The sequence below is a fragment of the Xiphias gladius genome, chromosome 9 (genome assembly GCF_016859285.1).
Source record: "Xiphias gladius isolate SHS-SW01 ecotype Sanya breed wild chromosome 9, ASM1685928v1, whole genome shotgun sequence".
NCBI lineage: Eukaryota > Metazoa > Chordata > Actinopteri > Istiophoriformes > Xiphiidae > Xiphias > Xiphias gladius.
The window spans coordinates 2,178,513-2,194,827 of record NC_053408.1 but is presented as its reverse complement, the minus strand read 5'-3'; the positions used below and the strand labels follow the sequence as shown (position 1 = coordinate 2,194,827).

The following is a 16,315-nucleotide window of genomic DNA, read 5'->3' as shown; positions in this document are numbered from 1 at the left end:
ACGATTTAAACCAATCAGAGAGAGACAAAGTGGCTTTTATTTTCCATCACAAACAGATCATAACAATATATAAACTGAAAAGACACCACTTTTTTGGGGGTGACAGCACTTACAATTCACATTTATTGAAAGAAAAAAATTAAAAATAAAAGGAAATTGTCATACATGGTACCGCCATAGCGAAAATGTGAATGCAAACAGAATGGACTTATCGCAAATATGCAAATGAGGGAAATTATGTTTGAAAAGGTACAGGTGAAGTATCATTACATCATCTTTTAAGTGTCTGTTACTCTTTTTAAACTCACCTGTGTCGTCAAACTTTGTTAAAACCTACAGAACTAATATTTTAGGATCTTGTGATTATCCACAAAACATTGAAAATATATCCATTTGATGGAATGGTGTAGCCATGAATATTGCACTCAATGTAAACATCATATGGCTTCCAGGAGGGGCTTAAAAAGGCTGATATAGAATATAAACCTGTTATGTGTACCTTGGAGAATTGCTGTTTTAAAGGCAAATGATGGCCAAACCAAGTATTGATTGATTTAGTTTTTTCCCCTTTTACTGCACTTTGTATGAAGTTCATAGATAGATAAAAAATATTCATGGTATTATTTTTGAAAGCATTCTCACTTTACAGTGAAACCGTAAAACTTTTGCACAGTACTGTGAGTGAAACTGTAAAACTGCGGGAAATAAGACTATTTTAACAACCTTAAAGCAACATAGAGGAGAAAACTGAATGGGCTTATAGAACATGTTTATGGTTGGTGTGCACTGTGGTGTCCATGTATCCGATTTAAAAGTGGTGATGGTTAGTGTGTGTAGGAAGCTTCTGGGATGTCCCTGAATTGAAGGAAGCCATGAAGCTGGGAGGGCACAGGGAGCTGCTGGACTACATTGGTCCTCATCAGTAGATCTGGTCCCAACACTGCCCTAACCTGCAGTCGGCAGATGTGGGAGAGACAGGGAATGGAGTCTAGAGGGAGGAAAAGGGAATAAAAACAGTTAATCATTTAAAGTTGACTGCAGATTAGTAGAAGCAACTTTCCAGTATATATTTAGCCACTGTACCAAAATCTTGACATGGTTCCCAGGTCTTTTCCACCCGTCTTTGATGCAGAGTATTTTTTAAAGGGGCAGACAGAGTTGACCAGTTTACAAACTCTAGCAGGTAATTCAGCACCTCACTGTCTGCCTGTTCCAACCTAGAGAGTATAGAGGACAGAGAAACACTGATCAGAACTGCCCTCTAATAACCGACTAAAAAAAGTGTAAAAGTGGGAGGAGAGCCTTACATGTGGGGCTGAAGTAGAAGAGAAGGCTCCAATCCTGCCTTCAGAAGCAGAGGAAGCCAGCAGGCAGCAAAGTGTACTTGGTTTTGTGCCACAGAGACTAGCTCCCTCATTTCCTGTAGCTTTAACACAGTTTTCCCATTGTGATGTGGTACAGAACAGTCCCTGATCAGAGCCTCTGGTCGAGGGATCCATCTGTGCTCAAGTATCAGCTGCAGCAGGTCTGTATTGTCAGTGGCCAAGGCATAAATCCAGTCCTCCTCAGTCAAATTTGCTCCGGCAGCTACTAGCAACCTCACTGATTCACTGAAAGAGAATGTAATCATGATCAATGGCACACACATTTGTTTTATTTTTATGTATGTTCTTGGAGTGTGACTCAGTTTAATCTGCTTTCTTACAAACCTGTATGGTTTGTTGGATGTTTGACACAAGGCGTAGGAGAGTGGTGAACGGAGGCCCAGAATATGTGTGCAGTCTTGGGCATCTGGGCTATAACCTTCCCTTAAAAGCAGCTCGACACTCATGCTCTGATGGCTGTGGACGGCCACGTACAATGGACTTACCATGCCATCACCACGGTCGCACACACAATCCGTTACAGCTATCAGCCTCCTGAGGACACTGGATTAACAGAATTACAGAAGTTTAAGTTGAATAATATGGGTACAATTGCATTCAAAGTGTTTGGAGTCAGATTATGCTGTTTAGTGCTGAGACTAAATTAATCAATCGTTCTGGTAACTGATTAATTTCAGTAATTTATCAAGAAAAAATGTCAAACATTTTTGGTTGCAGCTTCTCAAATAACAGTTTATTTCTTTTCTCTGTTTCATTCATTAATCATTGTAGACTGAATATGCCTATGTATTAGATGTTTGCTTGGACAAAACAAGCAATCTAAAGGTGTCAACTTGGGCTCAGAAAAACTGTAGTTGACATTTCTCACTATTCTCTGACATTTTATAGACTAAACAAATCAATCAATTGGTCAAAAAAAAAAAAATTGAGAGACTAATCAGTACTAATCAACACTGATATTGTGACTGAGGCCAGCTGGTCTGGGAGAATGACTGCACAAGGTTCTACTTGTACCCTTCAGTGACTGTTGAAAGATGATCAACAGGATCAAATAGAAAAAAAAACAAAACATTTCTGACCGACAGAATTGAATAGTTTGTCAGAATACGGTTTCTCTAATCTTCATTTTTTTTGTTCTTGGACAGTTTTAAACTTTCTATGGAGGTAATAATCATTCATCTTTGGTTCGACAGTTCACACCCCAATGACAAATGCAACATATGATGAGAGACCCCAAGTAAGTATTGCTTCTTTTAAGGTGTTATACCCTTATATACTGCCCGACATTGCATCAATAAAAGACAACTTATAAGTCAGTACCTGATGTGGCCAAACTCAGCGGCAGCATGAATGGGAAGCTGGGGCCAGTCATGACTACAGGCTATGTTAGGATCCGCCCCATGGTCCAACAAGAAATCCACACATGCCTGGTGGCCCTCTTGAGAGGCAATCAGCAGTGGTGTGGCCAGATCAGCTGCCTGGGTGTTGACATTGGCACCTGAAGTGAAGAACAAATCAAACGCAATTCATTATGTATTTCATTTCACTCTATACTGGTTTAAGAGAGGGGTGAAAAGAAGAAGCAGAGGGAGTAGCTGGGACACAAGAAAAGTCTCTGCTCAACAGTAAATTGCAACATACTTATAATTAAGCTATGAACAAATGTGCACGCTTGAAGGCATAAAGAAAAATGGATATTTACCAGCATTAACAAGGATTTCTAGGCATTCTTGCTGTCCATACTGTGCAGCCACAAAGAGAGGGGAAATCCTGTGGTCATCTACTGCCTCCAGGTTGCATACATTAACCAGTATGCGCACAATTTCACTGTGACCCTTAGGGAGTATAAGAGTATGTTCATTAATAGTTCAAAGACACCACACAGAGTTAAGTGTGTGTTTGTGAGTTTTATTATTACCTTATAAACAGCTTGATGAAGGCATGTCCAGCAGGACGCAGTGTGTGCTCTATTGACCTCTGCACCTTTACTAACCAGCAGTTCCACAATCTCCTTTTGCCCACCGTCTACAGCTGTTGGAAATTAGCAGCTTATAAATGAATTCAGTCGAATTTAACTTCATTATCCAAAAGACAAAATTCATTTGGTTAGAGGTGCATAGTAGGGTGAAAACAGTATAAAAAGGTAACTCCGATTTGATAATAATAAGTGTAATACCTGCATACAGAGGACAGGACAAGTCATTGGTAAGCTGGTTTATGTTGGCATGTGCTTTCAGGAGGAGTCGGACCACTGCCAGGTGTCCACGCTGTGCTGCCAGGTAACATGCAGATTCCCCCTCGTGTGTCAAAGAGTTCACATAAGCACGGCAGCCACGGGAGGAGCCTGCTGCTTACAGTCAGAAAAGGAAAAAAATTAACAAAAGTTGTTTCTTAACTTCAAGGCATAACAATTTTGATAACTGGTAACTAACTTTTCTCTGTTTTATATAATTGTAAATGATATATCTTTGGGTATTAGACTGTTGGTCCAATTTAGTGCCAAAACAGTTAGTCCATTCATCGATTTGTTCACTAGCAGGAAATGAATTGTGTAAGTAATTTATCAAGCAAGAATTCCAAACATTCTCCAGTTTCAGCCTCTAAAAGTTGAGGATTTGCTGCTTTTCTCTGCTTTATATCCTTTTAAATCAAGTACATCTAGGTTTTGGACTGTTGGTAGGAAAAAATAAGCAATTTTAATCTATAGCCTCTGTGGGAGGGTATTATTCACATTTGTTCTTCAATTTGATGGAAAATTATTACTTAGTAATGAAAATAATCATTAATTGCAGTCCTACTCCAATTTTAAAATGTCACCTTGAACTTTTGGAGTATCTAACTGTTTTATAGATTAATGACCGTTTGAAAACAGATTGATTGACAATGAAAACAGTCATTAGTTAAATTTGAGACTTGGAAGTCAGCAGTCCTGGATACTGAACAATGAGAAATATCACAGTTGTGTGGTTTGTCACCAGATAAGCAAAAGGAAACTTTGCACAATAAAGAGTCGCCTTTCGCCCTTGAGAAAATAAAATAGAACTACAACCTCGAGTCGTATTAAGCCTCTTTCTTACCGCCAGCCGCGGTCAAAATCTCCTGCACACACTCTTTACTGCCAGCGGCTGCCGCCTCATGCAGGGCAATCCAGCCGCGGTTGTCCCGACAGTCCACACTGCAGCCGCCCTTTATCAGCCTCCTCACCCGCTTCCTGCAGCCTGAACGGGCTGCTGCAGCAACACTGGAAACGGTGTCTCCGTAGCACTCTGTGAAGTCCATCCCCTGCCCCAGAAAGACTTGTTATTCCATTAATTGTATGCCAGTTAGCGAACGAAATAGAAGGCGGACATGGGACCCGAAGCATCAAAGCACAACGGAAGCCTCCAAGCTAACGCTGTTCACGAATCACGATTTAGCTTGCTAGCTACAATCCACAACACCGTGAACACGTATTATGCCTTTACATAATAATGAACAATACAGTTTTAAAGATGACACGACAAGTTTTTTTTTGTTTAACTCGGATTAAAGTGCGTATTGACCCAGCGTCAACGGCTGGACTGACATCTGATAAGTCGCTGTTTATACACGTCGCACCACAACAACGCGTCATGAGCCGCGACGCGGCAGCTGTAGTTCGGTGTGTTGGATTTGGCGTTAGCTAGCTAATTCCAGTCAAAAATTCACTGTTCCTGACCATTTACACATGCGAGGCAAGTTAAATCAATAGTTTTTGAATACGCCTGAAGAAATGCGAGGAATAAAATTCAGAAACCTGAGGCAAACAAGCTAATCAACGGTTTCACCGAGCGATTTTAAGGTAAATGTGAACAGTAGTGTTATGGCTTAATATTAGAACATATATACTTTATTTACAATTCATGCTGTCGTAGCAAAGGTTCGATTTACATCTAAATATAATGAAGTAAAAAATACTAGTCAAAACATCCCAAAATCATACAGCTGTCAAATGCTACTTCTCATATACTGCATAAAATAGAAAAGATAAAAGGAGAAAAACAAGTATTCACACAAAATATGCATCGGAAGTTAAACTGCATTGACATGTCAGATATAGTTATAATGAAACTGTACATATTATAGTTTTAGAATTTGCCGGTGGACAGTGCTGTGTCCTGATTTGTTTCCTAAATTGCCTCCATGTCTCCTAACTTGTTACTCATCTCTTAACTACGAACTTATCCTCTGACTTGTTTTTATTCAGCCTTGTCTAAACTTCTGCTTTGGCTCTAGTTTGTCTCCTAATTGTTCTCATCCACTCCTGTCTCCTAAGTTGTTTCCTACCTTGTGCCCTAGCTTGTCTCCTCGTAGGTGGCCTCAGCAGCATCATGGTGGACATCGCTATAAAGAGCGGAGCTGCTTGGGTCTGTCATGCTCAGGGACATAATCTGGCTGATGTCCTGCTTCCTGTCCACATCAGTAATGAAGATGATCATGAAGAGGAGCTGGGTCAGTCAGAGGGAAACGAGACAAGCCGGTAGGAAGGTTTTAAGCTTGCCAGTGTATTTGAAAGCAATTAACTGAAAAAATGTTGAACGATGAGCTCGAACACATTTGATAAAAGTGGATTTAGTTTCGTAATGCCAAACTCTGCTGTAAAAAAATTTTTTTTTTTAACTTGCATTACTTGTTGTGGAGGAATTTCCCATGCATGTTACACGAATGTGAGGTAACTGTCTGTGTAACATGGGCAAACAAATGTTACCACCGTTTCTACTAATGTGAGTGGCAAAGGTGACAGATGGGTGAACTTCCTAGTTTTTGAGTGAACCACACCGTAAACACTAATCCTTCTCTCTCAGGTGCAGTCCAGTGCTGCTGGAGCAGACAGAGGAAGGGTCTCCCTGTGTCCTGACAGTCCGCTGCAGCCCCAGCTTCCCGGGTGACATCAGCCGCCTGCTGGTCATCAGCGAGGCTCGAACCATGGAGCTGTATAACCAGATGGGAGAATACTGTGGGACGGTACGGGGGGAGAGGGACGCCGGCATTCAGCCAGACGGGTATACACACACACATGTATCATCACTTGAGTTCCATGTTTTGAATGTTCGTTTGAATTTAAACAAAATAAGCTTCCTGTTCCATTGGTGTTAATCAGTTTTAAGTGTCAGTTATCAGCTTAGTTACTTTTGACTGTGATTCTATTATTGGCATTATATTTTAACTCTAAGTTGAGCCCTCTTGTAGGTTTAGGATTTGTGTTTTGTTTTTTTAAATTACAAAATAACAAAGCCCAAGTAGCCAAATTCATGAACCTGACAAGTATGAGATCATTACAGATATGGAGATCTAGAAAATTGCTGATGAAATTCTTCTTTTTTTTTTTTGATAACTTGGTACTTTAAGTTAGACTGGTTTCACTAAATTAACTTGTGACGTCTCCAGTCAGGATTAATCAAGTTGGACTTGTGGTGTCATTCAGGTTGATATGTGTGCAACAGTTGAACAGTTCGAGTCATTCATTGCAGAAAACAGGACAGGAGCTGATGACCCAGCAGAGCATATGAAGCTAAAGCACAGCAACATATTGGGTTATTCAGTGAAGCCAGGAATGTAGTCTGGCAACATCTGGAGTTTGAAATTTAGTCAGTGACATGTCATGTCAACCCTAATGTCTCCCCATATGTCCTATCACTCAGTGTCAAATGTTGAATACAGGCTAAAATGCCATAAAAATATATAAAAACATCAATACATTTGACATAGATGAATTAATGATAAATTATTGATGGACTTAATTTCTGATTAATGTCTGGGATGTTGAAGCAGCGTCTCCTCTATTTTCGGCTCACAGTGAAGACAGAGGGCCTTTTTACAGGAAACAGCTGATCCTGGAACACCCATCGTCTGCCTGTGAAGTGAAGGTGAGCTAAGTTCAGGATCTGAGGTCAGTCCTAAAGCAAAGAGCACTAGCTGTAATATTGGTGTGATGTCTTAGGTCCGGACGTCTACTAGAGACCATCTTCTAAACTAGATGTTAGTCTTTACATCTATAAACTGTTGAAACATCTTTTAACGGCGCTCGACACCTTATGTGCCTCGGACCGGACATTTGTTTTCATCCAGTTATATTTGTATATGACTATGAGTCTAGTTTAATCATCTGGTTCTGTCTCCCTCTGGCCGGTCTCCCAGCTGCTCTCCCTGGCTGGTAGAAGCAGTGTCTTGGTGTGTCGAGTCATCGTGGGTCTTCAACCACTGCAGCCCTGCCCAGTCCGTGGCCCCGGCATTGACATGCAGCAGGTGCAGTGTCTGGTTGAAGAGATGGGAACGAGCCTCTCACCGGGAGCCCAAAACCTCATGGACATGGTCCACTTCCAGCAAAAGGTGAGAGTAAAGGAGCAGTGAGTTATTTTTTACATTTATCGAACTCTAGAGGTGTTTAGAGGGAATTACAACAACAATAAAATGACTCTAAAGATGGATTACATGTCTTAGCTCATTAACTAGCACATGCTTATATTTCACTTTACTGCTGACTGTTTTTTCCAAAGTGTGCCATAAGGTTTACACTACTTATCCAAGTACAGGTAGGATTTGTTTCAGGTCATTTCAGTTTGCAATGACAATCGACTTGTGATACTTTAAACCTGCAAGCAGGGAGTGTTTTAAAATCTCCCCCTTTTAATGTTGAAGAATGCTCTGACATTTGAGATGTGGGAGTGGCCTGCTGAAAGTTTGTCCTCTGGATTTGATTTTCTGACTCTGTAGCTAATTAATGTGATGCTTTTCTGCATCTGGCCCAAATCTTGGATGATGGAGTACTTTGGAATGCAGCATCAAAAAGTGTTTTAAAATTAGCTGAGAAAAAAAATCTTGTTTAAAAAGTACCTCAACGAGGACTGCCAGCCTCAATCTGTCTATATACAGAAATGAACCTAAGGTAACTTTCGTATGTTTCTTTCCAGAACCAGACCAGTTCTCTGGGCGGTTTCCTGCCTCTCCTGATGGGTGGTAGAGCTCTCTCTGCCCTGGCTCGAGGAGCAAACATCTCCCCAGCAGCCATTAGCAACCAAACCCAGTCTGCAGAATCCATGGTATCAGTATTGTCTGTGTGTGTTCTCGTTTGCTCTCATCCCACAGAAGAGTGTGATCCCTCAGTTACCGCTAAAATATGAAGAAGGAGTTGCAATTTAAAATAAGTTACAAAGATGATGAGAGATGATTCTGAATGCCATTGATCATTTACTGATATGAATGTAAGCAGAGCGTAACTAAATAGTAAAAATTAAAAAAAAAATCCATCAAACAAGCAAACTCACAAACAACAAGGGGGGCGTGGGTTGGCAAGCAAGAGTGGAAATTTAAACTGGTCACTCTGGTTTTTAATGGAGTGTGGAGTTGAGCAGCCCATCACAAGATAGGGCAACCATCCAGTGTACAGTACAACTGCGAAAGTTCAACGTGTAGTGTCCACTATCAACTTGATGCCAGTGAAATGTGGGTTCAGAAAATGTTTACATATATCCTATGTATCGGATAGTTACAGAGAGTCTTGTTTCTGTGTCTAGCCTCCAGTGAGCTTCATCAGCCCTGCAGACGAAGCTCCCCTGGCTCAGGATGGAGCAATGGCCAACGACTCTACCTCCTCCTCTTCAGACTGCCTACAGCCTGGTGTCAACACTAAGAACACAGGTAGGGATTTAGATTCCTTGAACAAGCATACACAATGAAGTCAACAAGGAGGAGACAGGAAAAATGACTTCACCAGGCATTTGTGCTGAAGCATTTGCCTCCAGTTTGGAAGAGGTCTTTGACGTTGTGTCAATGTAGAAAAAAAACATTATCTTGGAAATTGCAATTTGTGATGTTTGTGTGTAAGTACTTCTGACATTCCTTAAAAAAGTTCCCATATACTGCCTTGTGTGAATCAGAAAAGAAAAATACACAAATTAAAATGGAATGAAAGTACTGTAAACACAGCACAGTCCTGGAAAAGCATGAAAAAATATCTATTTTGGTCACTGCTGAAAAACTGTAGGTTGTCTGACCTAAACATTTTATTTTATACTGTGGCCAGCTACTTTTTTTTTTTTTTTTTTTTTAAATTATGAATTTCACAAGTGGTAGCAGCTGACCGGTTTGCGATGTGGATAAAACTGTCTCCCGTCTTTAGTGAACAGTGACAGCAGGGGCCTGGTGAGCCATGCCCAGCTGGCAGAGATGATGTCCCACTTGCTGAAAGGTCAAGGACAGGGACAGGCCTTAAGCTCCGGCCCTGAGCTTCTTCCCGTGCTCCAGAGCGTCTGCGGTCAGGTGACGCAGCTGAGGCTGGATGATGCTGCAGCAGTGGCAGAGAAAGAGAGGAAGTTGAGAAATGGCACATGGTAAGTGGAGCTCAGTGAGTCCATCCGGTTAGACAGTGTGTTTTCACAATATTTTGCTTTTGATAGAATGGTTTGTGTTGATAATGTTTGTTATCGCTATATGAAAAAGTAACTCCACGTTGATCATCTGTGATCAGATGAATTAGCTCCACCTTGTGTCAAGAGATGTTACTCCTTGGATCCTGCAGACAAACACTAGCTAACTGAGGCTAAGAAACCTTGAATTTGTAAATAAAGTATTTTCAATAATCAATAATAATAAATAATTATTGTAATTATTACTGCTATACTACACTTCTACCACTACTACTACTTAGTACTGCTACTAATAGATATAGTATGAGTATTATACTGTAATGGTAATTTGTTTTAGTGAGGAGTATGGTTTAATGATGATTTACTTAGAGTGTAGATATTCTCCTGTAGTGAAGCAGTTTCAGAGTGAGATACAGAGCAACAGTTCATATCATTCTTGTCTTGGTCATTAATGACAGTCTTTACAACACCACTGAGCTAATCTTAAAGTTACTATTAAAACTGCTGGCACTATACGCAAGGTGAAGTCAGATCAGACAACGTGCCGGCTTTGTGACAAAAAAAGCAACACGCTTGGCTTCAGTTGCTGCAGTTTGCTGGGATGCAAAACCTGAGGAGGTTTTTGCTTGGGCTCTTTTGTTGCATTGGTATTACAACATCACCTGCAACCAGTCAGAAATGTTATGTGATGGGTTTTAGAAAACACAACCTTTTTAAATTTACTTTCATAGAGTCACATAAATTTTAGTGTTTACTACTTGTTTTGAGGAATTTTGGAGCCACAACCGCTCTCACTGGGACTCTCAAACTCCTCCATCTGGTGTAAGACACAGCACAGCATCACATTTGGCAAGAGTCAGAGGAAATGCCAAAATTGGGCTTTTTTTTCAGGCATCACACCTGTTCCACACACTATGAGTGAGCGCCATGTGAGAGTGTGCAACTAATTCTCCCGATAAACACAATCTGAAGTCACAGTATAAGCCTTTGCAAATTTCTTTAGCTTTTCTTCAAAATTGAGCTACTGTGTGGATGTTTATCTCCTTACTTACAGGCTTTATAATTCTTGGTTAAACTGAGAATGCTGTAGTTGAAACAGTAAGCATCTTTGATCACTGTGTTTCCATTATTGTAGCCACATCATTGTCGCACAGTCACATTGTTGAGGAGAAAAGCGCGTGGATGAAACAGAGGCTCATTTGTTGGGATTTTATGGAACAATACTTTTGCTTGTCTGATGTCACTTTGTCAGCTGGAAGTGCTGAGCTGCTGCAGGTCCCACTGCTACATGGCAGAATATTCTCAGTTCTCAAACCTGCCTGGCAACACCTATCTCATATCACGGTGTCTGTTGGGGTGAAATCCTTCATTGATCTGACCAGATCAGACTACATGGAAATAGTCACTGAAGTTGTCTTGTTCTTTTTCAAAAGAAATTCTGGTAACAATTATGGTTAATGAACAACTGGCAGACACAAGCACATAGAAGGATCTGATTCGGGCCAGTGGTTGTTAACGGTGCAGCGCTGACACAGAGACAATACAGTTCATTTATTGGCATTGCTGAATGTCTAAATCATTAAAATGATAGGAAAGGGCACCAAACCGTATTGAATATATTACACTTTTAGCCGACACTGATGCAAAGGCTCAGTATCAGCTAACTTTATTCAGAGGCTAATATTAGTTTCACTTCGAAACTGAAAAATGTCTTCTTAGACTGGTGCCACAAACTGCAGTTGGATAAATGAGGCTCTTTGTGAGAGCAGAACAGCACATGTGGGTTGAGAGAGAATGTCAGCTGAGTCTGACTCCACATCGACGAGCGGACAGCAGCTTAGCGGTACGTCTCCACCACAACACATCAGTCAAGCTACCACAGGCTAAAATATTTAAAGAGTAATACTCTAAATTAGATTCCAGGAAAAAGGGAAAAGTAATATCTTCTGTTAGAAAATATTTGGCAGCGCAAAATTCAAACATGATTGTAATTTTTAAAGGAGATTGTCTAACAAGAGTGGTTGCTTTTTTAAAGGATGCTGATAACAGTTAGAGTGAAATGTTACACAACTGCTACTGCTTTATATTAAACTCTACTTTTTCTTTTTATCTTTTTTCTTTTGAACTGACTCTCCTCACACCTGCCGTTTTTACCTTCTTGTAAACTTTGGGATTTCCTACATTTCCATGAATGCTTTTTGACAGATGCTGGAAGTTGCTGCTTTCAGTTGTGCAGCCACCTTGTAGGTGGAAAGACGATAATGACAGTAACAGAAACAAGTTTCATTCACGGTGGAGAAACTGTAAGAGTAATGTCCCTTAGCTAAAAACTCAAATGTGTTTTCTAGCTGCATTGGATTTTGGGGAATTGAGGCAGCTCCTGCATTTCTTTCTGATCTATATCCTGCTTCTGTAGTTGCATAAATTGGTTCTCACCCAATTCTGACATCAACCAAATCCTTACCCATGATTCTTTGCATCGCTTGCACAGATAAAATACATCAACTAAAAAAGATGAACCTGACATCCAAATTTACATCACTAACTGCTGCTTCATAAAATAGGGGGATTTTCCCTTTAACACCAGAATAAAAGAAATATTGCTTAGCAGACAGACAACAAGGATCAGATATGAACAGTGGTGGAGTTGAACCACAGTGTAAAAGACTGAGCAGCAGCAGTCAGGATTTTCTCTGGTTGTACGAGAAGCCCAGTTACTGCAGCTGCAAGAGCAGCGAGATTGGCTCGAGAAAGGCTTGAAGGTGGTTTGAAGATTCTTCAAGATCCTTGAGGGTAATAAGTAATGCCGTTGGAATCCGCTTAGAAACCCCAAATGCAAAGACATGCAAAAAGACTGGAAATGTTGAGGAGTTGGAAAAACAAATGTTTGTAAAGCATCTTGCTTTTGAATTTTGCCTCCAGAGGGTTACGATGAGTCAAACCCCGGAGTCAGCTGTCTGAGAGCTTCATACAGAAAGAAATCTGCCTGAGCAAGTTGGAGGCAGCAGGATGTTGAGGTTAGGAGGAGATGATGGTCAACATGGACTGTGTGGGTGGTTAACTTCTAGTGCCTGTGTTTAGATTTTGGTCTCTGATGAGGCTTCATGTTCATGGATTGGTCACAGCTCAGCTCTGGATTTCCTCATCATTTTAGTGCCTAATGCCAAGTCACACAGTACAGTTATTAGCACATTTAACGAGTCGCAACTAGCATCAACAGCTCCCGGTTGAAAAATGCAGCAGCAACTGACGTTCTTGTTCAGACAAGGGTTTCTGTGAGTGGATGGATGAAGAAGGGTTATCAAACTGGTATTTGATTATTGTTAGTGATGCAGAAGAGTTGCCTTGGTTCAACAGCTCACTTTTTTATTCGGTATTTAGTGGCAGTAATGTGTAAAGTTCGGTGTCATGGACATCACTGCGGAGGAAGAATCATTGACATCAGTTTGAGGTTTTTAAATAATGTCCAAGAGGTGAACACACATCCAGAAATTTTTTGCAGTTGCTAGTGCAACATAGTAAAAATGCCCACATGCTTTTATACCAGTTTTTCTAAACTTGGCCATCTGTTGTCGAAACACAGTCAGTCTGACAGTGAATTTCACAAATATGTGTATGTATTTTAATATGATTTAGATGCATTTGCATTTGTAGTTCTTCCATTTTGACATTTAAAACTGTTACATACAAACCTTCTATGTAAATTTAGTCAAGTTCTATAAACAGTACATGATAAAACATTATTATACAGGCATAACAAGAAATGGCCAGTCCTCACAGAAGCAGCCATTAGACAGCACCAGATATATAATCTGCAGACAGGAACAGACTCCTCTAGTATTTTTCTCCCTTTTGTCTTGGAGGGTGCAGCAAAAGCTTAGAAGATCCATGATTTCTGTGTATATCCCTTCACTTCAACTGATTAATCAAGTCACACAATACTGCTTGGAAGGAACTGCTGCCTGAATGCAGAGAAAATACTAAATATAAAGTATTTCATTTCTGAATGCTTTGTTGCCATTTTGCAAGAAAGCCAAAATAGCAGAATATAGAGCCCACTTTGTTTGAGTGTCTGAATTATTAGGTATTAAATGTACCCACTATATAGTACTCTTAAAGATGTACACAATCAAACAAAAACAAGAGTAAAGTAGAGAGTAAAGTATTGAGTGTTTATTATGTGGGGAATACTGTAGTTACTGTAATTACTGAACGAGGGAGTGATTTTGGACACAGCCAAGGTCTTAAAGTGACTCTTAACTGTAATAGCTATCTAATATACACTATAATGCAGTTTTCACTTCATTGCATAATAAGGAAAGTTTCAGTGTTACCAAAAAGTGCACGCCCCATCTTGGAACTAAACTCTCACTCCTTAATGCACTTTGCTTTAACCAAATGTTACCTCGTCCCCCCACTCTACAGGGAGTTGGACTCAGCCATGGAGCGACGTCTGGAGGAGATGGAAAGGAGGCTGAAGGAGCATGTGGACCGTCGCTTGGACGCTCTGGAGCAGAAACTGGAGAAGGCCCTGCTGAGCGCCCTGCCGCTGGCCGTGCTTAACCAGGGAGATATGAGCAGTTCAGTAGGAGGACCAGCATCCACTGGACCCAAGGAGCACACCGCCCCAACACCAGCCATGCACTGAGTTCAGAATCACTAAAGAAGTAACTATACATGTAACCTGGAGGCCTTACTGTCCATGGTCCTCCTCAAACCAGACCTTGGTGTCAAAGGGGAGGCAGAGCATGATGCAGGCACTAACAGAGACACAGCAAATGATAACAGGCTGTAATGAGGAATATGGACAAAATTAACACAACAATAACACAATAATCCGCTAAAATGTAAAATCGTGTCAAACCAGAAGTGTTCAGTCTTGGCGTCTGTAATGGTTTCTGTTAATCTTTTGTCGCTGTTTGACAGCTGAAGTGAATGTCCAGGATGTACAGTAGGTTTGTCTCATCAGATGTGAACATGATGTAAAAGTTTCAACTACGGAAAAGAGGAAGTTATAATCAAAGAATTCCCACGTTCAGATCACAAAAAACATGTCCTGTGGCTGCACTGCATTCAGGACAAGTTTGGCCACATGAAAAGTACTAAGAAAAAGGGAAAAAGGCCATTTAAAGAGAATGAAGTCAAATTAAGCATGGCCTGCTGGAAACCTTCAGTTACAACCAAGATGCAGAGAAACAGAAGAAAAGTCTTTAAATTATTGTACTGATGTGATCTTATCCCGGTTATTGTTGGCTGGTTTTAACATAATAATGATTTACATGCATCAACAGCACAACACTCACGAAAATGTGCATGTAAACACTCCAATTTGTCCTCCCAGGTTTCATGATACAGCCTTCACCCAAATGTCAGTTGCATCCTGACAAACAGTTATTCTCATTCACCGTGTGTACTGTAACTGTGGTTAGTAAGGCCTGAATTGTTCAGTCCAGTTTGGTTTGACACTTGTGGAAAATCTTACAATGAATACACATACTCCTGTTACAGGAGTATGAAATCCATTTTAATATGGCACTGTAATGTTTTAAATAATGTACATGTCTGTAACATAAGACTTATCTCCCACTGTAAACTATAAAATGACTGTTTTGACCTGTGATGTGGATGGTTTTAATAACTGTACTTACGTAAATAGAAAATAAAAATATATTTATACAGATGGATGCACTTTTCTGCGGTTGTTTAGTAGCTGTATTTTTTCTATTTATTCTACATTGTTGCACATATGTTAATATGCAACAGAAATTACATGACGTCAGAGAGAGGAAAGAAGTAAAAGTGAAATCATTATACTTTGAGCAAGGTAATAACTTGTAAGAACTAAATGTATTACTTAGTAGGACAGTAAGACATTTCAGAGGATAAGGGCAGATGAATGAATTATGTGGGGTTGTGAAGAAAAAGACCAAAAACACAACTTTTATGCAAAAAAATGATAAAAAGCATATAACAGAACAGACAAATTAGGGATAACTATGGTATCCATAACAAGCAGAATCTTTTGGCAGTCAACTTGGTATCTACAGTCTCCAGTGCTGCATTTTCAAAGTACAACATATGAGCCAGAATATACTTTAAGAGCTGACAATGCTGATTTATGACGATTCCATGTGCGCTACAATGGCAGTTAGCGGAAAAGGTTGCTCAAGAGTTTCCCGAAAGGGTAAAATCAACTTTGCCGATGTTTCCCACCAGCCCTTCCAGTAAAGCTGAGTCATAAATGGGTCAGAAATTAACCATCAAGGTCACTGAGAGTCTTCTTATGTGGAGAAACCAGAGAGGTTAGTCTGGTTCAGTACATTAGACATCTGCTGCATGGGGGGGACCAGTTCCCAAAATATGAAAAGAGACAGAGGAGATGGTTGATGCCAGGGAATATGCAGTGAACCACCCGACAGCTGTGGGCTGAGACATCAGAAATGAAACGGGTCAAAGATTACATAAGTAGGACACCAAATTATAAAATGATGTACGGATGTTTAGTTAGGCATGTGGTGGACATACACTGAGTCAGCAGTGGAGGGT

General features: G+C 40.4%; 2 protein-coding genes across 3 annotated transcripts; one reads left to right on the top strand and one right to left on the bottom strand.

Moving 5' to 3' along the window:
• Nucleotides 1-35: 35 nt before the first annotated feature.
• Nucleotides 36-5,029, bottom strand: asb3 (ankyrin repeat and SOCS box containing 3). 2 transcript variants are annotated; one of them, XM_040134336.1, is made up of 9 exons: nucleotides 4,463-5,029; nucleotides 3,562-3,729; nucleotides 3,304-3,416; nucleotides 3,088-3,220; nucleotides 2,706-2,883; nucleotides 1,710-1,928; nucleotides 1,308-1,610; nucleotides 1,084-1,217; nucleotides 36-988 (listed from the first exon to the last, which is right to left on the bottom strand). In XM_040134336.1, exons 1-9 carry the CDS (start codon nucleotides 4,662-4,664, stop codon nucleotides 825-827), a joined length of 1,614 nt encoding a protein of 537 aa, XP_039990270.1. In that variant the 5' UTR covers nucleotides 4,665-5,029; the 3' UTR covers nucleotides 36-824. The 2 variants fall into 2 exon arrangements, with proteins under 2 accessions (XP_039990270.1, XP_039990269.1); XM_040134335.1 differs by having other exon boundaries at nucleotides 3,562-3,732; nucleotides 4,463-5,027.
• On the top strand, nucleotides 4,965-15,427 carry c9h10orf88 (chromosome 9 C10orf88 homolog). The gene is made up of 9 exons (XM_040134337.1): nucleotides 4,965-5,205; nucleotides 5,703-5,883; nucleotides 6,209-6,406; nucleotides 7,201-7,270; nucleotides 7,542-7,733; nucleotides 8,315-8,443; nucleotides 8,918-9,041; nucleotides 9,523-9,733; nucleotides 14,195-15,427. Exons 2-9 carry the CDS (start codon nucleotides 5,735-5,737, stop codon nucleotides 14,415-14,417), a joined length of 1,296 nt encoding a protein of 431 aa, XP_039990271.1. The 5' UTR covers nucleotides 4,965-5,205; nucleotides 5,703-5,734; the 3' UTR covers nucleotides 14,418-15,427.
• Nucleotides 15,428-16,315: the final 888 nt, after the last annotated feature.

Bases quoted from the DNA above. Each gene is read 5' to 3' on its own strand.
- asb3 (XM_040134335.1), bottom strand. From the start codon at position 4,664: ATGGACTTCACAGAGTGCTACGGAGACACCGTTTCCAGTGTTGCTGCA. The intron at 3,221-3,303 runs GTAATAATAAAA...ATACTCCCTAAG, and splicing joins TTCATCAAGCTGTTTATAAG to GGTCACAGTGAAATTGTGCG. The intron at 1,218-1,307 runs GTAAGGCTCTCC...TATACTCTCTAG, and splicing joins CTTCTACTTCAGCCCCACAT to GTTGGAACAGGCAGACAGTG.
- c9h10orf88 (XM_040134337.1), top strand. From the start codon at position 5,735: ATGGTGGACATCGCTATAAAGAGCGGAGCTGCTTGGGTCTGTCATGCT. The intron at 7,734-8,314 runs GTGAGAGTAAAG...GTTTCTTTCCAG, and splicing joins TGGTCCACTTCCAGCAAAAG to AACCAGACCAGTTCTCTGGG. The intron at 9,042-9,522 runs GTAGGGATTTAG...TCCCGTCTTTAG, and splicing joins TGTCAACACTAAGAACACAG to TGAACAGTGACAGCAGGGGC.